The sequence below is a fragment of the Rattus norvegicus genome, chromosome 19 (genome assembly GCF_021556685.1).
Source record: "Rattus norvegicus strain SHRSP/BbbUtx chromosome 19, alternate assembly SHRSP_T2T, whole genome shotgun sequence".
Taxonomy (NCBI): domain Eukaryota; kingdom Metazoa; phylum Chordata; class Mammalia; order Rodentia; family Muridae; genus Rattus; species Rattus norvegicus.
The window spans coordinates 26,717,752-26,745,256 of NC_141552.1; the positions used below are offsets into that span (position 1 = coordinate 26,717,752).

The following is a 27,505-nucleotide window of genomic DNA, read 5'->3' on the forward strand; positions in this document are numbered from 1 at the left end:
CCCAGACGCTTGTGTCTCCCTTTTCCTAGAAGTGTTATCCTCAATTCTCCAGACTGGGTTTCATTTGCAGGGAACTGGCAGGTGGAGGGCTTTGCTGAGCCTGGGATAGTGGTGGGACTTATGATTGAGGGAAGTCTTTCAGGGAGATGGAGGCCTTTCTCAAACTCTCTGAAATCAGGTACCCTCCCTGGTTTGAGAGCCCTGGGAAAGTTGGGAAGCCACTTTTCCCTGTCCTGTGTGACTTTCCCTGCAGGGTGGGCTCTCCTGCAGGAGATACTTTCACATGCTTCTTTAAAAGCACCTGTTCCTCAGATCTAGCTCAGCTGCGAAAACAGGCTTCTTCAACTCAGGGTGAGACCTGCCCCTCCCAGCTCAGAGCTACAACTCCATAGGATCCTCCAGTCACAATGCTGGGTGGGTACCAAGGAGGAGTTAGAGCAAAGTGCCCCTTCTGAGAGGTGACTTTGGAGAAGAACAGACCAGAGAGAACAGGGGGCATCCCAGGGGCGAAAAGAGGCCTGAATGATTTTAAATTGGAGAAAACCCCATATCCACCATCTGACAACGTTAGGGTTTGTGCATGTGTGGACTTCAGAACCTTAAGGTCAGATTTTCTGATAACAGCTGCTAGGTGAAGCTGAAGTCTGCTGTGGGTGGGATTGTCCCAGGCAGGGAGGGGATCTGACTCTGCAGGCCTGGCCAGCTTCTTCATTCTCCTGAAACTAAGTGTTGGTCAGCTGTAAATCTGAAGTGAGAGTTGGTTTTTGTCAACTCAAATGGATAACATTTCAAGTATCACACATTATGTGAGACACACATTTACCCACAGGGGATTTGAACTTACTTCTATAGAAGTGACTGGGAGCCAACAGAGGGAAAACATTCTTGCCTTTAGCATTCTGTCTGTATTAGAGACTACGGGGACTGGCTTCCTGGACAGACATGGCCAAGCAGACACACTGTATAATGGGGAAAACTGAGGTAAGAAATGTCCTGGGGACAGTGATTTCAGATTGTGCCTTTAGCCAGGAATCTCTGTTGCCATTAAGGCAAGTGGCCTTGGGCCTCCTAACTTGTCACTACGTCAGGGTGTCTCTGCTCTTACACCTGCAACAGGACCTTCTTAGATGAAGGCCTCACTTTAAAAAAATAAATAAATAAAAGTGTATATAATGCAATGTTTCTCAAACTCTGGGCCACGACCACTCACAAAGATTGTATATCAGATACCTTGCATATTATGACTTATAAGAGTAGCAATATTAGTTATGAAGTAGTACTGAAATAATTTTATGGTGGGAGTCATCACAGCATGAAGCGCTGTATTACAGGTGTGCAGCAGTAGAAGTGTTGAGAACCACTGCCATAGAATCTGACAGATGGGAGCAGACCAGAAAATATTCCTCCATTCACATAATAATTAAAACCCTAAATGCACAGATCAAAGAAAGAATATTAAAAGGGGTAAGGTATAAATATGCAGTAACAAATGAATTCAGACCTATCTGAATTACACCAGACTTCTCAACAGAGACTCCAAAAGCCAGGAAATCCTGGACAGATGTAATGCAGACCCAGGATCCTATACCCAGCATAATTCTCAATCATCATGAATGGAGAAACCAAGATATTTCATGACAAATCCAAATTTAAACAATATTTTTCTCTAAGACACCATAACAGATGATAATAGGAGGAAAACTCAAAGACAATGAGCTAAACTATACCCCCAAAAAGCAAGAAATTAATCACCTCGAAATAATTTCAAAAAGAAAAAAAGACAAGCACACAAACATAATTTCACCCACAATCAGAAAAAGAAGGGAAAGCAGCAATCATTGGTCTTTAATATTTAACTAGTCTGTCTGTCACCAATCCCCCAGCTCCTAGGGACCACTTTTGCCAGCCAAAGTGTATACAAGGATGGGTCTATGGTTCTAGGTCACTGTGTAGAAGAGGATTGATTGACTTCCCTGGCATTAATGCAGTGGTAGGCCCTTGGCTCTTGTGAAACCTGTTGCCCACCAAATAGGGATCCTAGAGGTGTGAGGTGGGAATGGATATGTGTGGTCGGGGAGCGCTGTCACATAGGCAAAGCTGAGCAGAAATGGGAAGTACGGTTTGATGAGGGGATACTGGAAAGGGGGCCACAGTTGAAATATAAGTAAATAAAATAACAAATTAATAAAATAGCCAAAAATAAAATAAATAGTAAAAAGGTAAAAGAAAAATTAAACCAAAACAAAACAAAAGAATCCCCTGTAGTGTATTGGCCTAATTCTTGTATTTTAATTCTAATTTGGAGAACTCACTACTGGCTAACCCCCCAAAACTGACCCTGCTCCCGGTTAACTGTGATTATAAAGAAGCCAACAGCCAACAGCTGCACAGCAGAGATGGGGGAGGTGAGCTTTGAGGGCTTTGCTAGAGAGGATCATGAGGAGGGAAGAAGGAGGAAGAAGCTGCCAGAGAATAAAGGAAGAACATGTGTGATGGAGAGGAGAGAGGAAGAGGACAGCAGCCATGGTTAAGGGAGAGGAGAGCCTGGTCCTGAGGGCTGTCCAAGGGGAACAAAGAGCAGCCAAGATGCTACAGTCAGTAAGAGTTGAGTGCTATTGTTTGGAAAGTAGATCTGATACCATGGAGGGCAGGCAGCTGCCCAGCTACTGTGCTGACTAATGCATACTAAAAATAAATTTAACAAAATATGTATAACCAGTAAGGCAGCTCTGTAGAGAATCCTAAAAGGAATACTTTAGTTTGAAGGGAAGGATAAAATACCACAGAACACAGGAGATAAATTAATAAAACTAGGAAAGTTAATCAAAGAAGACTGTGAAAACCACAAAAATTAACAAAATTACAAAATTTAATACATAGGTTTAAATAATAATTACATATCACTAAACTCAATATCTAGGGTGGTGTGGCATGAATTCTGCCATGGTGTGAACTCAGAAAGGTGGGGTTGGGAGAAAGATGTCTGGTTAAATAGTCCACCCACATTGTGTCAATGTGATTTAATCTAAGGACAAAGAAGTGGAGCATCTCTCATGGCTTTCTTCTAACCCCTTGAAAGGATCCCTGGGGTGTGACCTCAGTACTTCATACTTCTTGCTAGGTCAGCGAAACTCAAGGAAGCTTGAGATTGTCATAGCACAGTGTTAGGCTAGATATACTGAGTAGATGATACTAAGTTGTTCAGATGGTGATACCCGTTTGCATGCATTCTTAATGTGCACCTAAGGAAAGAGAGATCAAGGTCATTAGAATTGAAAATCATTCCCAGTTCTTTTCTACCATTCCAGACCGAAAGACTGGTAGGGAGAAAGTGGTAAATAATAAAGAATTAATAGATGATGCTTTGAATGAAGGGTTGGTTTTTATGCTGGTTTAAGAGAGGGTCTCAAGTATCCCATGTTGCCCTCTCCCTGGCTGGCCAGGTTCACCTTGAGCTCAGATAAACCTGCTTCCACTTTCCAATAGATAGGCTTATAAGAGGAGCCTCCGAGGACTCTGAGGACAGCATTAGCCATTGTTGAGGTGTGTAACCCACAACTATAATTTTAGTCAATTTTTTCCATGTCTACCAGCTATTTCAGATTGTTGCTGTTCTATGCCGGACAATCATGGACACAGAAAAATAACCTGATAGAGAGGAAGGACATGGTGATCACATCCTTTCCTGTTCTCTGTGTTCTGTATGAGTTTCATTAAAATTCCTATATTGCAGAAAGCTTTCTATAGGACCCAACATATTAAGTGTCACTATGCACTGTTCTATCTAAAATGGCCCAATCAGAACTGATCACCAGACAACACTTCCTGTGAAGTTCCTATGAGAAGCTAAAGTTTTTTGTGTTTTTTCTTTTTCTTTTCTCTTTCTTTCTTCGTTTCTTCCTTTCTTCCTTCCTTTCTTTCTTTCTCTCGCTTTATAAGTTTAGAGGAATGTACTTTGGGCCACAGTTTTGCCCATAATATCTTAGCTATGGAAATGATCAATCAGTATTAGTGTATGCATTCAATAAAATGTACATTTTTGACTAAGGTAGATGCTTCTGTGTTTTGTGGGGTGACCCATTGTCAATGTGTAGTGAGTTGGGGCCCTGGGTATGGTCGCATACCCCCAGGACACAGGGGGTGCAGAGCAAAGGCATAAGAAACTGCACGCAGTTGCAAGCTTTATTAATCCTTATAAAGCTAGGAATATGAATAACTACTATTTTCATCTTGCCAAGATACCATAAGATCATTATTCCCAGGATAACAGGAACAACTGAGGGAAGATTAAACAAAGAAATACGAATAAACAAAAGCTTCTTCTCAAAATATTCATATAACAAATCACCTCTCTTATTATAATCAAAATATACTCACCATTACCAAGACAGCGTTAAAACCACTTGCACAGAAACAGGACACAGCAGAACATAGCTTAAGTCCAAGTGAGAGAAACATTTTCTTCTCTAGGGCGGCATTCCAGCCCCTACTTGCACCTGTCTCCAGGCCTTTCTTGACCCTGCCTGGGAGCTGCATCTCTATGTCTTAACAATTCCTTCTTTTTTCTTTTGTTTTAAAAGAAACACTTTCCATAACATAGCCAAATGTCCTTGTAGGGGTTTAATCATGTAAAAATAAAGCAACATAATACATAATGTACATAAGATTATGGCAAAACTAGCTCCTCCCAAGCTATGGAAAATCCTTTGAAGCCAAGCCTTGGGATCTAATCCTGTCAATTGATCAGCCAATAATTTAGCTATTTCCATAGGGGTAGTATCTTCTAGCTGTTTACCAAAAGACATTCGCACATCATATTTCAAGGCATTACTTACTTTTGTAGCACTTTCATTACCTTCTATATAGGCTTGAATTCACTTCCAATCATGTTCTGTATCATTATCCATATATTTATTGACACAAAAGTAGTGGAATTTCAATCATATCTTAAATCCTCATATTTTTCAATAGATAACATCATTCGACCCAGCCATTCTACTGTTTGTTTTGAAGCATCTACTTGATGTGGAAGTCTAGTATCAATTTTAGTTTGCTCTATCCATAACTCATGTGAATCTTTAAGCCAGTCTTCAACAAAACGCTTTGTCTCAATAAGTGTTTTTAATGCTATGCTGGAAATCGCTGCCAAAGTAGCAACAGAAATAAGGCTTAAAATAGTCGCTACAATGACTCCAAGAATTCTTTTACTTCTCTTCAGCAGATTATTAAAAAAAAAAAAACAATAATCACATGATTAAGAGGCTCTTGAGACCAATGACGTCCCAAATTAACAGGCATCCATAGATATATTTTTGTTGCATATATTAATAGAATTTTGTTTCATGTTAAACTGAACAGATGAATTAATACATGAATACAAATGACAGTTAATATAAGGAAATCCATTATTAAAATTAAATCTACCTATTAAAAACAAATATGGCATAGGAATACAAGTAGTAACCTTTTCTTTCTTAAACATCATAAAATTATACTGAGAGGCAGATTGAGCAGTCCCAGAAAAGCTTTCATTAGCAAGCACAACTTCTTTTAATGCAGTGGCAGTCTTCCACAAATGAACTTGAAACGCAGTAGGATCTTCCACAGAGGCCAGTCGGTTATCACCAATGCCTCCATCTCCACATTCCATCAGCAAGCATCCATTCAGGCGTTCATTCTCCTCTCAGTTCATCCTGGTAACATTTGACAAATCACAAGTGGTAACATTCCATTCTGAACATGTATTAATAATTGGCCATAAGGACCCCAATTTATTCATTTATCTTGAATAATTTTTCGAAATATGCCAGGGCAGTATTTCCAATTGCATGGGAGATATTTTAAGCCTACATAAGTAAACCAAGCACAAATAGGATATACTGGCTCGCTAACAAATGTAATGTTATTCCAATTTTGGTTATAGACCAAGCTGTCAATCCTGGAGCCTGTAACAATTATTCCTGGTAATCGCCAATTTTAATAACCCATTTGTAGGCCTGGTCTCTTTCCTAAACACAAAGGCATCTTTAATCCAGCATAAGGAAAATTATACAAAGCTCCATCACGTCTATTCAAAAGGTCAAATTATTCCAAAGAGATGATAAAATGCTTGGGGTGGTGTATAAAACCACATCTGTTTCCCCGCCAAGTAGCAGGTTCAAATAAAGGTGGACAAGGAATATAAGCCTGAAAACTCGCATTGGCCGCAACAGAAGAAACCGTGAGTAAAGCACACACTGCTAAGAATACGTGCTCAGCAGTAAAGGACTTCCTGTAGGAGACAACATAGTTTTCCTTTCAGTACTTAATTGCCTCACCTAGGTAATGGGGTTGTCACTGCATCGATCCTTCTCCGTTGTCGTAGGTCGACACTAAGAGAAGCCAGGGCCTCAGTAATGGAGGACACCTCCTTCATCTCCGGAGAACATCCATCAGGAGAAAATGTAGCTGGTTTAACTGGATTCCTCTGAGGGTAGGGAGCGGTTCTTATCATTCTGTGCTTGGATCTGTCTCCCGGGTAACCAGAATAGTCTCCCATCCTGTAAGGAGACAAAACCCTCTCCCCTACATACAGTAATGTCCCTTCCTGTCATTCAGCATCTCGGGCAATTTTTATCCATATTGTCTGTTCCATGCCTTCAGAGAGAAGTCCAATAAAGAGTCTATCTGCTCTGCATATAACTTCACCTTGTGGTAAATTAAGAAGATTAATAAAAAATAATGCTTATGCCAATATTACTCTGGGACTGGTATGCCAACTCCATTCAGGCTGTGTAAGGTCATCTCTTTTCCTCCTTTTTAATTTTATAATTTGTCATTTCAGGGTATGGTGAACTCTTTCAACAAAAGCTTGTCCTTGTGCATGGCGTTCTATGCCAGTAATATGTACAGTATGATATCATTGACAAAATGGTTTTTTTTTTTTTTTGCTCTGATTGGTATTTTATTTCTCCTTTACAAGTTCCACATAATAGACAAAGGCTTTTTGATAACATTGTTATCTTTGCTGGAAATGATCATATAATCATTTTAAAAAGCACAAATGTGCACATACAGGACTGAGGTTTCTACAGCCTGTAAACACCTCTGTGGGTTTAACAAGGAAAAAAAGCAATATACTGACAATTCAACTGTAACTCTTAGAAAAACACCGGTTTCCTTACCAAGCACGAGTGTCCTGTACAGGGACCTATCATCCCAGATGGCAATGAGTTCAAGCCTAGGGCAGCCAGGAGCAGTTCCCCACACCAGCTCAGAAGACCCTCCCCACCCAGCACTTCTTCCAAGTGCTCCTTAACCTCATCACAGGTGACAGCAGTCGCCCCAAGAGAGGACAGAGCAGCAGACACAGTGGTGGTGGTTCCCGAGTGTTGTTTGCGGCATTTCACATCCAGCGTCTCAGGAATGTGTCCATGCAAGCATGCGTACCATTCTTTAGACTGCTCCCCTCATTTCTCGAGTGAGGGGACCAGGCCTTCCTAATTCACTTTAGGTGCCTGGGATAACAAAGTATTTCACCAGAAGGGGTGTAAGCAGTACTATCTGATAAGAATACGAAGAAGGAAAAAGCAGATATCTTAAAGAAAACGTGTGTTCTACTCACACTAAAATATCAGACCAATGCACAATATACTGCAAAACTGTAACACAATACGGCCAAACACAATGTTCAAATATTGAACTGTTCAAGCATGTGAAGATCATCTTCTGAAAGACAAACTGGGTTCTTATTTTGTAGCTACCTTTGTGTAACTTGAACTACTGTCCCTCAACAAGGTCTGACACTCTTGGTACTTGTTAGGAAGTTTGATGAGACAATGTAAGCTCAACAGTCAACTCCCGGGATCTCCCAGCGCTCATTTTCAGCATTCGTCCGAGGACTGGGCATCATCTTCATCCCTCACTTCTCGGTATCTCCCTGAAGACTCCCCTTCTGGATTGTAGCTCTGGATTGTAATATTCAGTCTCTCGGATAGTTTCTGTGCTGCGAGCTTTGCCCGCATCTCCTCATAAATCTGCTTCTGCACTTTCTGCAGAGCCAGCTACTCTTCTACGGAGAGCAGCTGTGCAGGCAGGTGGTGGAGCAGAAGAAGGCAAGCTGCTGTGACATCATCAAGATGCTGCCTACCCCTGTGTCGCTGCTCTTCTGAGGAAGCAGGAGACTGAGCCCTCTGACAATGACTTGGTGAGTCACTCTGTTGTGTGGGTAACACATTGGTCTTAAACTTATGAGGAGGGGGCACTGGGTTTCTAGCTCGCATTTCTAGCACTGTCATGTAATGAGGCTTCTTAGGAGTCTCACTCTGCAGTTCTGGAAAGTTCTCAGTGCTGGTGTTTTCTTCTGAGGGTTCAGTCTGGTCTGCAGTTGTGATCTTTTGCAATTTAGTGATAAACAGACTGTCGACGCTGCTGGAAATCTCTTCCGCTTGACTTGAATGCTGGGGGAGATGTTCATTAACTTCAGATGGGGGAGCCTGGGCTGTGATGCGGACAGATGGGCTGGTACTCACTGTGCAGCTAGTCTCCAAAGTCTCTTCATTGCCTTTGTGAGTGAGCTGTGTAGGTTCCTGTGTTTCTGAGGTTGTTTTAGATGATTCAATGTCTACTGACGAACATTCAGGAACTAATGATGAAGTATCAAGCATCAGGTCAGAATTCTGGGCCTTGTCTATGTCGGTATCAACTCTTGTGGATGCTTTATGCCTTAGCTTACAGTCAACACTGACGGGATGAAGTAGTTCAGTTCTCCCTCTGACCTCTTCACTTTCTGAAATGGCAGCTTTCAGTTTGGCAGTGGTGTCTGAGATCTTTTTACCTTTGTCGGGCAATTTGCAAATGAATTTTTCTTTGCCCAAAAGTCTCTCCTGGCGCCTCAACCTCTCCCACAGCTCCGCCAAACTCTGCAGCCCCACGTCCTCAGGAACTGGGGGCTCAAAGCCACGGGGCAGGGAGCACATTGTGCATGGGCTGAGGCTGGCCCCGCAGGCAGGGTTCCCCAGCAGGGCCCATGGAGGTCGCAGGCTCCAGGGCAGCAGCAACTCTGGAGCACCTGCAGGAGTCGCCATTTTCCCGGAAGAGCCGACAAAATTGTTTAAATTGATAAGAAATATATGTTGGTCCATAATCAGTTTTAATTTTAGAAGGCGGTCCCATAACAGCAGAAGTTTCCAATAGATGCTGTATAACATGAGTAGTGCGTACTCCTGGCAATGGTGTAGCCCATACAAATATTGAAAAATTATCTATGCTTACATGTATATATGAAAGGCGACCAAACTCAGAAATATGGGTTCCATCCATCTGCCACGATGTATTAGGTTGCATTCTTCTGGGATTAATTTCAGATGCAATACATTTTATAAGTGAAGGCTTACAAATAAGACAATTAGCAGTAATTTGTTTGGCTTCAGAATAGGGAACCTTATATTTAATATGCAAATATCCTGTATTGGCATGATTATGACTGTTTTCTTCTGGGGTAGCAAATGCCACTAATTGATCTACCATATGATTGCCATGTGTTAAAGATGCTGGCAATCTTGAATGTGATCTAATATGTGTAAAAAATATTCTGGAGTTTCAGAATAACAATAGTCCTTTAATATGTGAGAATAACATTTAATATAGGCTTAGATGTAGAAACAACAGCAGTTGCAATATTCTGTACTACTCCTACAACATAAGCTGACTCGGCTATAATATTTTTACATCATGAGTAAAATCCGGCAATACATTACTTACTGCTAATACTTCATTTTGTTGTACTGACCCAAAAGAAGATTCTTGTCCCCAAAATTAATCTTTGGTCCAATAAGCCATCTGTCTTAGATCTTTGGTCTTGGAGCCATCTGTAAACACAGTAAGGGCAGATGGTAATGGGTCAACAGAAATTAGTGTATTTATCACATTTTTTTTTTTTGTTTTCTTAAGCAATCCCAGAATTTACTATGGGGAAAATGAAATTCAGTATTTCTAGTGTAAGAAATCATGGCTAATTGAAAAACTTCAGACGTCTGCATTAAATATTCCACTTTATTTTTGCTTAATGAGAAAACAAAAGCAGCACAATCATATCCCCACAGTGTAACAGGTCTTTGTATGCCTTGCTGAATAATTAAAGAAATTTGTTCCTCATATGTTGTTAATGTTTTGTTAAAGTTAAATTTAATATATATCCATTCTAAAGGCAGCTCATCTTGAGCTAAAGTGCCTATAGGATATTCAAGAGTATTTCAATATATAATTTAATAACTCTATCTGGATCAATACGTGCCAAAAATGCATCTTTCCATTTTCAGAGAAGATATACTTACATGCCTTCATATAAGCATTAATATCCCCAGTCTCCTTTATAGGTAATTATGCTCTCCTATACTCTTTATTAGCATTTTCAAAAGCAAGCATTTTCAGCAGTTGTCCTCTAGCTTCCACTCCTACCACTGTTCTTTCCATTGTTAATTTTAGTATACATAAAAACTTAATATATGGTTCATAGAAAGTTACTGCCTTTTTCAACCAACCACTATCATCCTTTATACTAAGTTGGTTGGGCCACACCTTGAACCGATGATAGACATTGTCCCAGGATAGACATTCTTTATCAGCAGGTCTCAGGGTAGAACTGGATATGTGACCCTGTGCTATAGCACTGTCCAGAGTGGTAAATGCAGCTTCTGAAGAGGAATGCAGGCCTGGCCTCTAGACCTCCACCTTCCAGGCCTGTCTGGAGAGCCTGATGCCCTGGCAAAAGAGACTCCTTCTCTCCAGAGGAGCACTGCAGTCAAATGACATCTCAGTGATGAAAACTATCAGTCCCCAAAGGCATGCCACTGAGCAGAGATAGCCTCAGTCATGCACCTCGGGCCATCCCCAGTTCCTCATGTCAATAACTCAACCTTTCATGAACTAGATGGCAATGCTTGAGGCAGGATGATCAGTAGTTTACTGGCCAATCTGGTCTCTATGACACACTCTCCCTGAAATCGGAGCCAGTAGGAAATTCAGTATGAAAGCTCTTTGTAGCCAAGCTCAACAACCCGGTTCAGAGCCTGGGACCCCACACGGTAGGATAAAGTGACTCCCATGCTTTTTCCTCTACCTTCAATATTCATGCTTTGGAATGCACACCCCTACAATGAGATCAATACACATGGAATAAAAATTAAACATAAAAATTAATGAAGACAATGCAGACAAGGTTTAAAGGATCCTGGGAGTCCTCACTCTGCACTTCCCTTTCCTTTGCCTTGGGAACAGCACCTGCACCAGAGACTGGAGACTTCCTCCAAGAGAGAGAGGAGAGATGCACTGTTCATTCAGCTGGAGAGCTGTGCAAATACCAGAGCCACCCGCCTTTTCCTGACAGTGGGAGCTGGGCCCAAGTGTGGGCTGCTCCTACTAGAGGCACCACAAGAAGAGGACCACCTTCCTCAAACCTTCCTGGAAGTCAGAGCACTGGCTATGGACTTCCCTCAATCCTCAGAGGACTCTCTTTCAGCGATGGCTAGAGCCTCTTAGGACAGAGAGGGACCAGAGCTTCCCCCCAAAGCAAGATCCCTGTCTTATCTGACAGGTATGAGGGCTTAGGAATGGGACAGAAGATGTGACAAGGTTACATGTAGCACAGGGGCTAGGTTAATAAAGAAATCAAAGAGGAAAGAAACCTGGACAATTCCTCATCTGTTCTTTATTGCTCTATTCATAGGGATGAGGTGGCAGTGTGGGGTAGAGGACTTGGACACAGCACAGCCTTCTCTGCTCATTGTTAGCTTTCTAGGCTGCCTGGTCACTGTGACCAGCATATTTTCAACTGTGCCATTCTACTACCAAGACTGACACAACTGGTGACCATGTAGCAATACTACTGTACTGACTTAGGGACATTTGGAATCACACAATGATCATGTGTCACAGATGGGTTTCTTTTTTTAGAAAAGGATTAAAACAAAAACTATTTATTTTGTCCATATGAGTGAGTACACTGTCCCTGTTTTCAGACACAACAGTAGAGGGTAGAAGATGAGATTAGAAATGGTTATAAGACACAGTGTTGTTGCTGGGAATTGAACTCAGATCCCCTGGAAGAGCAGTGAGTGGTCTTAACCACTGAGCCATCCCTCCAGCCCCAGTATATTGTATTTTCAATATTGTTTGTTTTTATTTCTTTTCTCACCTATGACTGTATGGCGTTTCTGTGAGTACAGGTACTCATGTGCTTGTGTAAAGGTCAGGGACAACCTGAGCACAAGTCCTCACCTTCTACCTCTCATCCATGGCTGTGTATGCTAGGCTAGCCCTTCCCCCTAATCCTGGAGACTGTCCACTTTAGGCTCCTATCTCCCTGTGGGAAGGGCTGGATGACAGACTCTACTGCATCCAGGTTCATGTGGCTTCTAGGGACCTAAACTGTTGTTGGGCTTGTTCAGCATGAAAATAAACACCATTTCACAGCCCTGGCTGGGCCAGGCAGCGCACGGGTCTTTGCTGCTCTTGCAGAAGGCTTGAGTTCAGTCTCCAGCACCCGGGTCAGGTGGCTCACAACCACCTGAGACTCCAGGTCCAGGGATCTCCAAGCTCTTCTGAATAAAGCTACATGGCAAAAGCAGGGCTGGGAGCTGAAGGCTTCTGGTGTTGGCTTCTCCCTGCAGTAGGGGGCAAATCATGGGCATGTGAGGTAACATGGAACCCTGTAATTCTACAAAGTCCAGAGGCTCCTGATTTCCCTCATGGTGCCCCAGAGCCTGCTCACCACACATGGAGGCTTCAGTAACATGGCCTTGTCCTGACCTGTGTGCACTCTGCATCCTCACTCTCTACCCCCTGCTTTTCTGGGTTGGAAGTCTCAGGTGTAGGAGGTGCCTACCATAGGCCTCTTCTCTCAGCATTTCAGCATTTTACATTTTATGTAGTTTGTGGTGTTCCTGTGCCATGATATGCACATGGAGAGCAGAGGACACAATGTGGACTCAGTCCTCTACTTTCACCAGATGATCAAACTGAGGCCATGAGGCTGGGTGGCAGAGCCTTTACCTGCTGATCTGTACCCACTTGACCTTCACCAAGCATCCTTTGCTGTACACAGATATATCAGCCTGTGACCCTCATCATCCAGACTCTTATGAAGCAAACCCCAGAGGTGTGGAGCTCTCACAGTTAGCCAGGGCTAAAGGGGAAGGCAGCAAGCCCTTCAGGAACTCTAGAAAAATGTCTATACTGGGACTAAACTCGTGCTGCCATGTAGGGCTACATTTTTCCTTTAAAACAGAAGGATGTGTGATGGTGGTGGCACAGGCCTTTGATCCTAACACTTGGGAGGCAGAGGCAGACAGATCTCTGTGAATTCTAGGCCAGCTCCCTCTACAGAGCTAGTTCCAGGTCAGCTACACAAAAGAAACCCTGTTTCCAAGAGTAAAACAAAGAAAGATAAAGAAAGAAAGAAGGGAAGAAAGAAAGAAAGAATTTATATTTTGTATACAATGAGATGCCTGCCTGTCTATGCCTGAACCATCATGGTAACTATAACTCTTGTCACATCTTCATTAATTCAAATACTGAAGGCCAAATGGTTAAAGCTTAATGACAATACAATGAGGTGGGGGTGCTGAAGAGATGGTTGGTTTAGTGGCTAAGAGCAGAAGACCAGGGTTCAGTTCCCAGTGCCCACATGGTGGCTCCTATTAGCCTGTAATTGCAGTTCAATGGAATCGTTCTGGACTTCATGGGCACCAGACATACCACATGGTGCACAAGCATGTATTAGGTGAAACACTCAGGCCCATAAAAATAAGTAAATAAAATATATGGTTAACAGACACTGTGATTCAGGAAATTCTTAGTGACTTTGGTTATCATTTCTCTCTCCTGGAGACCTGTCCTAATCATGGCTCAGCCTCCCTGGCTTCTAGGACATTTCCTAGCTCTGTGGAGCATGAAGTACTCAACACCATAAGCCAAGCATTGCAAATTCACTGCTACACCTTCTCCATGGCTGTGTCTAAAGGGAGAGACTTGGAATCCCACAGATGCAAGGCCAAACCTGTTGGGCTATGTGAGCCCAGCCACCCAATAGTCAGATCTACTCCTGTCCTTGGCTATGGCATGAGGATCTTAAGACAAATTAATCTGAAGGATCTCAACAGCTATGCTGTTACACCTCTCATTGCTCTGCCCAACCTACAAGCTCCTTTACTGGCTCAAATTCACACCCGAACTCCTCTCCTGCCTCAGCCACCATCAGCTCTTCTACTCCTCTCCACCTGTGCTCTGAATAATCCACACTAAGGTGGACCATAACCTCTTGTGGACTTCCAGACGTATACTTGTGATTACTCTTCATTTGCTGTTTTGTATGGGTAGGCGGGTTCCTCTAGTCTCATGCAGAAGAACACTGCTCACACATTTTGGATCTTACAACACCCTCTTGATTGAGAATCCTGACTAATGACTGACTGAGCCTTCCATGCCTGAAGTCACCCTCTGTCTCCCAGTCCAAGATGAGAATCCCCACCCTAATCCCATTGTGTCCAGTTTCATCTCAGAAGCTAGGCTCTGCACTACCCAATATCATTTGTATCTTCGTCTCTAATTTTCTGTTAAATCGTTCCTCTCTTCTTTAAAACAAGTTCATTTTGTTGTTTATTTTTTGAGACAGGGTTTCTCTGTTTGGCCCTGGCTATTCTGACATACTCTCTGTAGATCAGACTTGTCAGGAAACCATATATCTGCCTGCCTCGGCCTCTTAAGCACTGGGATTACTGGATTGTGCCAGCATGTTTAATTAAAAATTAATTAGTGGCAGTGCATGTTGGCACATGCCTTTAATTCCATCCGTTGGGATGGTAGAGGCATTGTGAGTTCCAGGACAGCCAGGGCTATAAATTAACACCTTGTCTCAAAGAAAACAAGCCAAAAATGAAACAAAAATGTTGCAATGTGGTCTTCAGTATGTAACTGAGTCTGTTCTTGAACTCTGAATCCTCCCACTTTCACTCAGGTGCTAATCAGCAGGCTTCTGTCTTGACTTTCACTGCGCACTCAAGGCTGCCAGGACTGTTACCTCTCCCAGTCTAACTCCTGACTCTCTCATCAGCATCATCACAAAACTCCTGCTAAGAATTAAGGAAACCTGAATTCTAAGGAACAGTCGGAGCTCCAGTATTTCCAAAGCTCACTCTAATACAGATGGATCCTATGCTGCAGTAAAATGGTCACAGCTGGAGGTCTTAATTCCAGGACTTGGGACAGAGGGGTTGGAGGATCTTGAATTCAAGGTTATTTTTCTGTTACATTGTTGCTCAAAGCGAGTTGGGCTGCTACAAGATAACCTGTCTCAAAACTATACCAAACACACCTAAAATGAGACAGAGGAGTTTGAGTGGGCACAGATGGGAAAGCTCGGCACTTTATGGCTAAGCCACCTGCTGCCAGCACCAAAGTCCATGCACAGCCCCGATTCTGAGCTGCCTCTGGGACCCTGCTCAGGAGAATGCACCAAAGTAGCTCAGATCCAGGGCTTTTGGTCTAAGAGGAATTCAGGCAGTCACTCTTTGGATGCCAGTTCTCCAGCTCAACTGCCTGTCAGCCCAGGATCTGGTCTTAGTCATGGCTTGGCACCCCTAAATTCCTCCCAGCTGTGCTCTGAACTCACCCTGTGCCCCGTTCTGATGAATCTGCCATTCTCCATGGGAGTAGCCTCAAGAAGTCCCTCACATCTGAAGCACCACTCTGAGTGCACTAAATACTGCAGGGGAGGGGTGTGGCCAGCAGAGCACCCAACCCTTTCAGCTGTAGAACATTTAGAGTTCTAGAGTGAGCACTGCTGTGCATTGTGGAACTTAAGCAGTATCCCAGCCTTGGCCTGGGAAGAGCCGCTGACACCCACACTTTCTGGAGTGACATTGTCTCCTGAGGATAGAGTCAGATCAGGAGCAGCAACTGATGTTCACCAGAGACAAACTTTCTTCACCGAACCTGCCCATGCTGGCCCTAGGATCTGGGCTTTTTGGCTGACATGAGTGCTGAGCCCCCCAGGTAGATGGGTTTTCAGGGGTCAGGTGGTTATTGTCACCAAAGGTATCCACAAGGATAAGTCATACTGTACTAATTCCCATATTAGATCCCTTCTCACGGGTCACAGAGGCCGTGCTGGGTCCTAATTGTGGACCCAGGTTCCTGCGCACTTTTGAGGAGACTGGTCAGGGAGCAGGCTTCATGACATTTTGTTTGAATTATTTTGGGGGATTTTATTTTTACTGTTGGGGACAAACCTAGGGCTGCCATGTGCTGGGAAAAGACTTTGCCACAGCTGTAGATCATCCCTAATTATAAACTCCTAAATTCTCCCAATCCTGGAACTTTCTAGGTCCCTCACATGATGTAACCTTTGGGGGATTCCTCACATAGAATCATGGGGTGGATTGCATCCCAAAGAGAGACAGTGGGAAATGTTCCCCAGTGTCTGCCTGTGGCTGTGGTGATGAGAGTGCTGACCAGTGGATGGCAGGGCCCATGTGAAACCCTTTTGGTTTCCACTTGAGTGGAATTTTCACCATGCTTTTTTTTTTTCTTGAAACACAGGTTGCCCTGGAACTTACAGTCTTCCATCACTCTGACTCAGTTTCCCATGACTGGGCTCACGGGCTTAAATTACTATGCCCATCTTTGTTTTTTTTTTTGTTTTTTTTTTTGTATTTATAAATCTTCTAAAAGCCAGAAGGATCTAGAATTTAAAATTTTGCGGTCCAAGGCATTTCCAACAGGGGATTCTTGACCTAGGAGTATCCAGACCAGTTTTTATTGTGTGGGTACTTCATTCCCAGAACAGCTTATGTTTGACAAAGAGTTCCAAGGTGTGATGTCAGTGGGCATCAGGCGGTGTACCAAAGAGCAGCACCAACTCAGGTTGTAATTTAGGCTGGAGAAACTTACTAGGACCCTGGTAATCCTAGCACCCTGGGGCCTCACATGTCCTTAATCAGATCTGGCTATGAATCAACTGCTCTTGAGGGTGGATTGGAATTCTAGTCACTGTGAGGCAAGAGCATTAGGATCCTACAGCCACTCTAGGCTCCATAGGAAGACCCTGTTTCAATAGTAAAAGGGGTCACCTGCGAGTTCTTACTGTCTTCCCTGAGGCCTTCCTACTGGAGTTAGAATAGCTGTCTCACCAAGTTGAAGTAGAGGGCAGAATGTTGGTGCCTTCTATAATGAGGACTAGTGACAGATAGTCTATGGAAATTCTAGAAAGATCTACAGGTATTTATGTCCTGTGCATGGGAATTGCTGGCTTCCCTGTGTCCTTTGCCTTTACTTTGCAGTCCATGGGGCACCTGGGAATGTCCCAAAACCAGGCTGCACACAGGGCTTGTCCCATGATTCTCACTTGCACCCAGTGCCTGCCTGATTGTCATAAGTCTGACAGAGCCACTGTATGCTCTCCTGACACCTGCAGAGAGCAGTATATGGGACCCTACAATCCCCACACTGCCCATCAGTGTCTACAATGTCCCTATATGGCACTGAGATGGTCTAAGCTCCTTCCCGCCTATATGCTGCATCAGAATCTGACCATTCCTAATTTCCTCCTCTCACACCCACACTAGAAGCCCTGTACCCACACTAGCCCCAGCTGGCCTGTTGCCTACTGACATCTCATGGACTCTGTCCCAATCCCCTGCCCAGCCCTGACCTGCCCTGCCCCAGTCCCCTGCCCAGCCCTGCCCTGCCCTCACTCAGCTGACATTGTGGAAATCTCAAGACAGTCACTGGACAATGGCTGACACACTTGTCTGAAGACTGGAAATGTTTCTCGATCTTGGAGAGGAAAGAAGGACCCTCCAACTACACTGAACTCTAAGGAAGTTTATTCAGGTGAGGGATGACAGGGACTGTTTTGTCTCATGTCACACATGACAGTAGAAAATATCCTAGGTATTGGATGCCGCTGTTAGCATTAACAGAACAAAACACATAGTGTTGAGTAGGATAATAAATTATGAGTAGGATTAGAAAACCCCAAGCCTCTTCCAGGTCCTAAGAGGGCAAAAACTACCACCAAACATAGCATTAATGGGATAGGTTGGTTAAATCTAGTTACTAGATTCTAGTGTGATACCTATGACCCTTTTTGTGTCATGCTCAGCTTACAATGACTAGAGGACCTAAGCCTGAGAGTCACCAATGCCTCTCCCTTGCTTCTCCAGCTGCTGAGCATTGAAAAGCCCTAATGGGACAGCATCTGTTTGCAGACATACTGGATTATTCTTCTTCACTTTATCTCTCTGAGTCACCTCCACTCACAGTAAGTATGTTTAATTCCATAAATTGGAAATGAGGCACGTGGAACATATACTTTCTCAATACAATCACAGATTTCCATGTAAAAGGTGAAACTGAACTGTCCCACCTAAGTCCTGGGCTTGCACAGACCTGCTCTGGAAAAGAAACATGTGGTCACAGCTGCAGTCTGCATTCACTATGGATGGTCTTGAGGTCCTCCCTAAGCTGCATAGATTGAGATAATTATCTTGCTTTCTATCAAAAGAATTCATTATGCCAAGTTGGCCTGTAGAAGGATGCTAGTCTCTTCTGTATTTCAAGAGATGTGCTTAATGTATATAATCATCCATAGTAAGTGAAAGATCAGTTTGGAATTGAAACCGAGTGATGCTGGAGGGTGATCCTGAATGCACAATGAGCAGTGGAGGCACCAGAGCCCGGTGTGGATGCCTAGCAGGCTGCCACATTGAGCAGGCACTGCTCAACCACCTGTACATACACATCTCCTGAGATCTCTCTCCTAAATGGGAGGTGATCGTGTCCACCTAGTACAGCACATGCCCTGGAAGGACAAAAGCTACCTACAGGAGCTGTGGTGATGACTCCCAGGTTAGAGCATCTGCTGCTCTCTCAGAAGAGCCACATGGTCCCTAACAATCATCTACAATGGGGAATGCTATTCCCTCTTTTGGATCATGAGGGAAATGCACTCAGGAGTGGCCCAGACATACATTTGAAAAAAAAAGATCCATTGAGTTAAATGATAAAAATAAATATAATCAGCAACAATAAAAAACACAGCATATGAATGATCAAGTGAAACAGCACCTATAAAAACCTATTTCCCAAAATGACGTTGATGGTCATTATCTTTGTGGTTTAATACTAATGCTGTATTGTAAGAAAAACTGAGGCACATGCTTCTCCATTAGGATTATTCTATATTCCTTTGTGAAAGTTGTCATTTTTCTGCAGCTCTACAGGCATGAGTGTGTGTTACTCAATAACTGGTGCACACAGTCAATAAGGAATGTGTGTTGTAGACTGATATAGACTAGGATGAGCAGAAGACATGACAGCATGGATGCAGTATGTCAGTGATTACATCATAAAGTGTGTGTCCATAAAAAAGTCACATTATCCACACAAAAGACACTATCACACTGTGTACCCCTTGGTGGCTTTGAATTCACTGGACCATGTAAAGTTCTATATATATAGCTGTCAGTTCTAAGTCTACAGGAGGGGAAAGGACCCTTGAATAAGATGGTCTTAAGAGTCAAGTGTTACAAATCAATTTTTATTCATAAGGAATACATTTAACAAAAAACAGGCATAAAATGAACAACTAAAATGGTATAAAAATGAAAAACAGTAACAAGAATATATAACTATGAAATAACAAAAAGAAAACTTCAATGAAAATCATAACCAAAAACATTTCTTAACAGCATTTTCTTAATGAACATTTAGAAACACAGTTGTAGTGCTGTTTCTCCTCTAGGTCGTGAGATGTCAAGGTAGTCCCCTCAGTTGTCTCTCAAATGGTGTTGTCGGTATGAGAAAGGAGAAAGACCTCAAGGAGACAGGCTGGCATACGGATACATAAATTTAGGGTCTCTATACATTGAGGAAATTATCTGAGAAGAAGAATATTCCCCCAAAAAGTCTTTGACTGTGAGGATTGTCGTCACAGGGAACTCCTGAGAGAGAAACTCATTCCTCAGGGGGCTGTCTTCCTGGGATCCATGCTATGCCATGTCTCCTGCAGTTCCTGAGACCTGGGAGGAGAAGGCAGCTATTAAGACACTGATTTGGTGGGGACATGCATACCAGCTGTCAAGTTGCTGCCTTCTGTCCCCTCAGCTGCATTGGACAGACAGCACTGATCTTTTCACTGAAATCATTGCTGATATCTCTGCAGGCTGAGGAACATCACCAGCAACCCTCACAGCACTGTGGGAGAACAAGCTGCTCCTCAGACTCTACCAGTGCAAACCAAGAATGGGGAAATGGGGAGAGACCTAATTGGGGTGCAGGAAGAAAGGAGATGGCCACATGATACCCAGATCAAAGCCAATGACCAGGACTCATTTGCCATTTGCACTTGGTTCTTATCCCTACAAGGTGCTTCCAACCATCACATGACCCCTGTATGACCTTTGTCACACGACCAAGAACTCGTTCAAAACTCTTCATAGCATCCAATCTGTGATAGGGAGATGCAGTCATGTGATATGTTATTCCTCTGTCACCATTTCTGGACTGCAGTTACAAAAAGGGCAGAGAAGTATAATTGCCAACAATTCAGTTTCTGAAGAGTGGTTAACATCCCAGAATACTTGTGCATAGACAGAGCAATGAATAACTCTATCACATGAGGTGGGTGACTGACTGGGTGTGGGGAGATTAGAAAGGTGATAGGGGAAGCAAAGATGTATCCAATAGGCAAATGGTATCAGACATTGTTAATCTGACTCAGCTGCTTGTTCCTACCACATTTTGCTGGGTCTGGAGGTTGCTGGCCTTCTCCTGTTCGTCTTCATCATTCGGGTTCAACTCAAACAAATATCGCTGTACCTCCTTGCTCTCCTGCTTCAATGTGACCAACTTCTTCTTCATACATGCCTGGTCCATCAGGAGCCGGCTGTGCAGGTTGCTGGAAACACACTCTGCATAGTAAGATACTGAAGCCTCTTCCTCCCATTCCAACTGCCAAATCCCACAAACTCCACCAGGACCCAGATTCCCATAAAGACTTCATAGAATACATCTCCATACATGTAAGGCTGCTGCACAAACAGCAAACGGCCAATCCAGGGAAGAATAAATTGTTTCTGTGACCCAAGCACGAATAAGAGTCCATGTCTGTCCAAAAGAACAAGGGATCTACAACTACCCATGAGAGCCCAATGCATCGGGACAGCATCAATTAGTAGGCAGTAAACAACCACAAGAGGACAGTAGAACCAAGGGAGGTCATGCTAACAATGTGGTCCACACATTGAGCTTTGTTAAACCTGGTATGACCCCAGAGGCCCAGGTTGGCCTAATAACACTCTGATGCCTGAATCTGTGTAGTTCTATCCAGAGCCTTCTAAAGATGCATAGACACTGTGGTGATAAATGACAGTCTCTTATGGAACTGAAACTGAGTCCAAAAGACCCACGGCACAGTGATATTTAAACAGCAGAAGAGATGGGCCCAGAGCTGCAGACCCCCCGGTCCAGAACAAAGAGAGGCAGACATGGCCATTCCACAAGTGATGGGCCCTTCTGACCAGTACTTACCGATAGAAGTTAATCTCCTTCTTGAGCTCCTGAAATTTCTCACGATGTTCAATATTCTTTGTGTCTAAGTTGTGCAGTAATGACATGACCTCTTTCTCCTTTATCTTCAAGTTTTCATAAAATGGATTTGGCCTGAAGTAGGGGCTGGCCCCAGGAAGATAGAACCCAATGAACATCGAGGTTTAAGATTATATGAACTCAGGCTGTGTCCTGTACTACCCCAGCCCTGGAAGGACACTTTCTGAATTCTACATATTTGGATCTTCTTCAGCTTCAGAAACTTGGAATTGTGTGCCCAGGACAACAGAAGCTAAGCACCCAGATAAAGGGTTCCCTGGCTCACTTTTTTCAATCAGGAGGGCTGGATCTGCATTCAAACCTGTTATGCGGTCAAGAGCCTAGGCCACAGAGCTTACCCAACCACACACACACACACATACATCCAGAAACCTCTGCTTTCATTTTTCCTGTTTTGACAAGTGGAATGCTACAAGCCGAATAACTAATATTCTAGAGGCAGACAGTACACATAATTCTGGAGATGAGACCAGATATTGCCACAAACTTATAATCTGCCCAAGGCATACAAATGTATAGACAAATGTGACCACACAGGCAAAGAACTGTACTGTTGAAAGTGGGGCTTCCAAAATAACGCACTTACACCTCCATGAAACTATTATAAAGGTAAATCCTGAGGTCAAAAAACAGACCCCTAAATTCCAAGTGTGCAGGGACATAGAAACATATAAAAGTTGTACATAGGCATGCAGACCTGTGCACACACAGACACAAAAACTGGGACACACCCACAAGAAAAGAAAAGTAAACAGACTCAGAGAATGAGAAAGAGAGACAAACATGGATAGAGCACAATGAGAATCAGTAGAAATGTATGCACCATTACTGTCTCAGAGTGTAAGGCACACAGACAAGAAGGAACAGGCCTGAGCCTCAGGCCTTCTAGTTAAGCATGGAGATGAACAATGTGGGACCTGTTACCTAAGGGTGCTGCCATGAGATGATAGCGTTCAGTCACCTTCCTAGCAAGTACAAACACTCTCCACAAACTCACAGCACCTAGAACCTTGCAAAGCTACCACCTGTCAAGGGCTTTCCAATTTGTACACTGGGAACTCATGCTCCAGTGACTTTATCCCTGAAATCTTCACTCAGATCACAAGTTCAGATTTTCAACAGGCAGAATCAGAGAGTCCATTTTCAATCTCACTGCTCAGTAAGGGTCAGGTTCTGAATCTCCTCTCTATGGGAGATGAGGTTTAGAACAAGGTCTTTGTTTGGAGCAATGCATACCTCTTACTCATGGATCCCCCTGTCACATAAAGGAGGCGATCTGTCAGCTCATTTCTCTCCTTGGTAGTTAGCTCCAGTTCTCTATTCAGCCTCTCCTCTTCCTCGTTGGCCTGCACCTTGTTTAGGACATTTTCAGGGGATGACGTCTGTCTGCGGGCCTCTGTAGGTAGAAGAACACAAGTGAACCCGCATGGGGCGAATGCATAGAGCATACACAGACCACAGTGAGGTCCAAACAGGAGAACATGCTTGGAAGCCAGTGTCACTGCAAGGAGTTTGGTCTATGTGTAAGAGGCATCCTAAGTGGATCACAGTTCCCCCACTACTATATAGAGACCAAGAGATGTAAGCAGCCAGGTGTTCCCCATGCCTGTCCACACAGGCTTACAAGTACCAGAGAGATGCCTTCTCCAGGATTATTATCAGGTAAGCAGGCTACAACCTGGTTTCAGGACCCTCACCCCTCTGGTTTCAGAAGTCAGATCATCAATTCAGCATCCACAATGACTTGATTGATCAGGGATACTCAGATATCCTACACTGTTACTCTAGTCCAATAACTTTGCATTAAAAAGTCATGTAGGGGGAGGACATGGTCAACAGACTTATTAATTCCCCCTACTGAAATGACAAATGCCCCAGAAGTGCCAATAGGTTACAGGCTCTTTCTCTACCTGCTCCATATAGTTTGGCTACTGTAGAAAAATATCTGCCACACAGAACCTCTACTATATGAAGGTAAGATTGGCCCCGTCACCCGGAGGTATTCAGAGGAGTTCTAAGAATATAAGGTCATGCCAGGAGCACAGTTCTCTCCCTCTTACGACTGTCAGATATTCACTGAATTTAAAGAAGCAATGAAAGTGAAGTACATTGATGCCCTGTTTAATTCAGAAAAGTTATACCCTCCATGCCTCCTGATGGTGTTATTATATCAATTTAACATACCAAATGCACTGTAAAAGTAAAGACTAGAAGTTCACCCAATAATAGCATAGGCATTGCCATATCCTCCATGTGGTTATGGAGAAACTAATGATGTGAAAACCTTGACTTTCAGGAATTGTGATAATCATGGAATTCAATATCTGTGGAGATGTTCCAGTGGTTGTGGCCCATTACTAAGAAGGCCAGCAGAAGACCCCCACACACACCCCTGACAGGAAGCTCAACATACACTGCCCAGAACTTACTCCACATTCCCCATGTCCTGTGTCCATCATTACCTTTAGGTTTCGTTTGCTTCACTCTAGACTCTTCTCTATCAACATCAACTCTCCCAAAGTGCCTACAAAGACGGGCAAACATGTCTGTGGATATATCCTTTGGACACTAAGAGAAAAAGTAGGGAATTGGTTGTCACAACAATACTGGTGACATCACAGGGATTCCAAGAAGTCTCTAGGAGACAATAGAATGTCCACGAAGGGACGGCTGATGTCATGGATAACAGACTTTGCCTTCTTGCTAATGTTCTCCCTGTACTGAGCAAAAGCTGATGTGCCCTTTTCAGGGGACTTCCCTGTGGCATAGCCACTGAGCACCACATGATTCCAAAGCCAAATTTGGCTCTAGGCTTGATTGGAAAAACCTAAGTCATTGCTATGTATCTAAATGAGTGCTTCGTCCCCAATCCCTGCACAGAAATGTTTCATCCTACCTCAAATTCTCCTCAGTCAGCAATATTACCCATTAATGATTACTGAGAAATCACACCAGTTCCTATAAGTAGTCAAAGAGGTCTCCTGTCTCATCATGTGCAGGTGCATGAAATCAAACCCAGAAATAGCCTGTAGGGTAGGTTGTAATGTGGGTGTGTGTTATAGGTACAACCTGAAGCCTTGTGCTTAACATTTGACAGTTGCCACCAGATTCTTTAGGAGAAAGAATTGCATTCATTATGGTCCTGGCAACAATGTGGTGATCTGTTAGGAGAGGAAACTGAAATATTGGATCCACCAGTGAATGCACCCTCAGGCTGAGTGTGGGGCTCTCCTCTTTGCACTTAAGTTACCAAAGTAGGATTGCTTACAGGCCTCTCTAAGCTATAACGTGTGATTTCATCTGAAAAATAAAATAGTCAGCAGATGTGTGGGGGGGGGATGCAGCCAAAGGAGTAGGACAAGCCTAGAGACATAACTCAGTGGACAGAGTAAGAAACAAGCATCTTCACTCCTGTTTCATGGATCACCCCACAAAACACAAAAGCATCTATCGTACTAAAAAAAAAAACCAGTTATTTTATTGAATGCATACACTAATACTGTTTACAGTATTAGTAGCAAAGCTCAGATTTTGGGGGCAGATCCATGACTTGAACTATCTTCCGGAAAACATATAAAGCAATAAATAAATAAATAAATAAATAAGAAAAAAACAGAAAAATAAAAAAACACAAAAAGCACAAGCCTCTCATGTGAAGTTACAGAAGAGTGATCCAGTGGTCGCTTCTGACCAGGCCATTTTAGCTATGACAGTGCATAGTGACCCTTAATTTGATGGGTCTTATATAAAGCTTTGTGCAATATTGTCATTTTAACAAACCTCATCCAGAGCATACATAACGACACAGGATATGATTGCCATTTCCTTGCTGTGTATCAAGTTATTTTTCTGTGTCCTTGATTGTCAGGCATATTACAGCAACAATCTGAGATGGCTGGTAGACTTGGAAGAAAGTGGATATGAAAGATCCCCGTTTGATATCAGTACAGCCATTTCTTAAGAATGAGAATCCTTTAAGCTGGCCCTCACTTAGCCCCGTGACATTAGACAATAGACCAGAAAGTACAGAAAGCACATTCCCACCCACTCTCTAGGAAGCTGCCCGACCATAAGAACAGAGGGTATAGAACATATTTACTGCAGGGCAATTACAAGACAGGAAACATCTCTGGGAAGCTGACTGACCACTATAGAAGTAAGATGTCCTTGGTACTGAATGCAGCTGTGCTATAGGCTGACATCGCTATAACCTTGTCCTGGGAACTCCAGAAGAGAAACACCTGCCAAGACAGATATCCTTGATCCTTGTCCTGGGAACCCCAGGATAAGAAAACATATATCAAGTCAGACGTCCTTCCTACAGAAATAGCTACATTGATGTGGTTAAGGCCTTATCCCAGGAATTCCAGTATGAGAAACATCTGCCTAGTTATCCTTGGCACCGAAATAGCTGAGCTAATGAAACTGTGTGATCGTAAATGACTGTTTAAGCTGTACATTTCTGTTGTTCGAGGCTCCTCACATCCCTCCTGCGTGTGGACCGTGTCGAGCCCCAGTGCATTGGTATCCCAAAGTAAACCTCTTGTTTTTACATCAAGACTGAGTCCTGTGTGTTCATGGGGTGGTGATTGTCCTCAGGACTGGAGCAAGAGTCTCCTCTGTCTGAGGGTCTTTCAGATAAAGCTATAGTTGTGGGTTACACACCTCAATTCTCATTGGCTAATGCTGTCCTCACAGTCCTTGGAGGCCCCTTTGTAAGACTACCTGTTGGAAAGTAGAAGCAGCTTTATTTGAGCTCAAAGTGAACCTGACGAGCAGCGTAGAGAACAAGATGGGGTAATTGAGAACCTGTCTAAAACCAGCACAGAAACCCACCCTCCATTCAAAGCATCATCTACCAATTCTTGAATTTTTACCATTCTCTGCCAACCAGTCTTTCATTCAGGAAAGGTAGAAAAGAACTGGAAATGATCTTTGTATTCTAAGGACCTCGATCTGTCTTTCCTTAGGTCCACGTTAAGAACAAATGAAATGGGAATCACCATCTGAACAACTAATTATCACCTACTCAGCATTTGTAGCCTAATACTGTGCCTATGGCAATCTCAAGCTTCCCTGAGTGTTGCTGCCCCAGCAAGAAGAATGAAGAACTGAGGTCAAACCCCAGTGAACCTTTCAAGGGGTTAGAAGAAAGCCATCAGAGATACTGCACTTCTTTGTCCTTAGATTAAATCAAGATGATACAACGTGAATCTATTGGGCTATTCAACCATACATCTTCCTCACAACCCCACCTATCTGAGTTCATTGCTTGGCAGAATTCATGCCCCACCATCCTAGATATTTCTTGATTCATTGCTGCCAAGGGCCAGGTTTCCTGAGTTTTGTTTTTTATAGAATTGGGTGTAGTCAATCATAGTTGTCCTCTGTAAGAAATGACAAATATCTATAATAACTGACCACACTGGACTTGTGTATACAAGTACAGTAGTGGAAAATTCAGCATAACTGAGGAGTGGGAAATCACCACTGTGTCCTGGCCTTTCTCTGCCCATATCACAGCTCACAGGCAGCTGGGGCAAACCTTGAGTTCCTCTGTAGAAACAGAGTGATGTTGAATGGACACTGAGCAGGCAGAGCAACACAGCTGAGGCAACTCAATTCCAGCAACAAATGCATTATTTGTTTCCCATCTTAACAGCTCCCTTTGAGGACTTGTCCCCACACCTAGCTTAAACACAGCAATTTTCATACATGCCCGCCTGCTATTTCATATTGTTGCTGTAATACGCCTCCACATCATAGATTCCAAAAAAGAAAGAAAATAAACCTGACACTGAGAAGGGTGATGCGTGTCAACATCTAGTGTGTTGGGGGCCCAGGTACGGTCACAAATAAC

At 43.3% G+C, this 27,505-nt stretch overlaps 2 protein-coding genes, 1 long non-coding RNA gene and 1 pseudogene across 12 annotated transcripts in view; 2 read left to right on the forward strand and 2 right to left on the reverse strand.

Moving 5' to 3' along the window:
• Positions 1-4,168: 4,168 nt before the first annotated feature.
• On the reverse strand, positions 4,169-9,529 carry LOC147999281 (DNA-directed RNA polymerase II subunit GRINL1A pseudogene; annotated as a pseudogene). The gene is made up of 2 exons (XR_015643891.1): positions 6,318-9,529; positions 4,169-5,693 (listed from the first exon to the last, which is right to left on the reverse strand). The product of XR_015643891.1 is annotated as a DNA-directed RNA polymerase II subunit GRINL1A pseudogene (transcript).
• Positions 8,141-27,505, forward strand: part of LOC134483212 (uncharacterized) — a 37,371-nt gene continuing 18,006 nt past the window's right edge. For 2 of the 4 annotated variants that reach the window (XM_087596256.1, XM_087596257.1), the window contains exons 1-2: positions 8,141-8,185; positions 18,201-18,298. The gene's annotated coding sequence lies outside the window, so the exon portion shown is untranslated. The remainder of the gene's footprint in view (positions 8,186-18,200; positions 18,299-27,505) is intronic. The other 2 variants (XM_087596258.1, XM_087596259.1) reach the window with 1 other exon arrangement.
• The window catches only part of LOC147999282 (uncharacterized), an 82,520-nt gene continuing 65,230 nt past the window's right edge, over positions 10,216-27,505 (forward strand). The window contains exon 1 of the long non-coding RNA XR_015643925.1: positions 10,216-10,795. This is a non-coding gene — a long non-coding RNA (uncharacterized LOC147999282). The remainder of the gene's footprint in view (positions 10,796-27,505) is intronic.
• Positions 19,565-27,505, reverse strand: part of LOC134483214 (disks large homolog 5-like) — a 45,222-nt gene continuing 37,281 nt past the window's right edge. For all 6 annotated transcript variants that reach the window (XM_087596431.1, XM_087596430.1, XM_087596428.1 and 3 more), the window contains 4 exons: positions 22,882-23,041; positions 21,568-21,711; positions 20,773-20,935; positions 19,565-20,057 (listed from right to left, as the gene is read on the reverse strand). In XM_087596431.1, the coding sequence (XP_087452557.1) occupies positions 20,028-20,057; positions 20,773-20,935; positions 21,568-21,711; positions 22,882-22,892 (348 nt within the window). In that variant the 5' untranslated portion in view covers positions 22,893-23,041 and the 3' untranslated portion in view covers positions 19,565-20,027. The remainder of the gene's footprint in view (positions 20,058-20,772; positions 20,936-21,567; positions 21,712-22,881; positions 23,042-27,505) is intronic.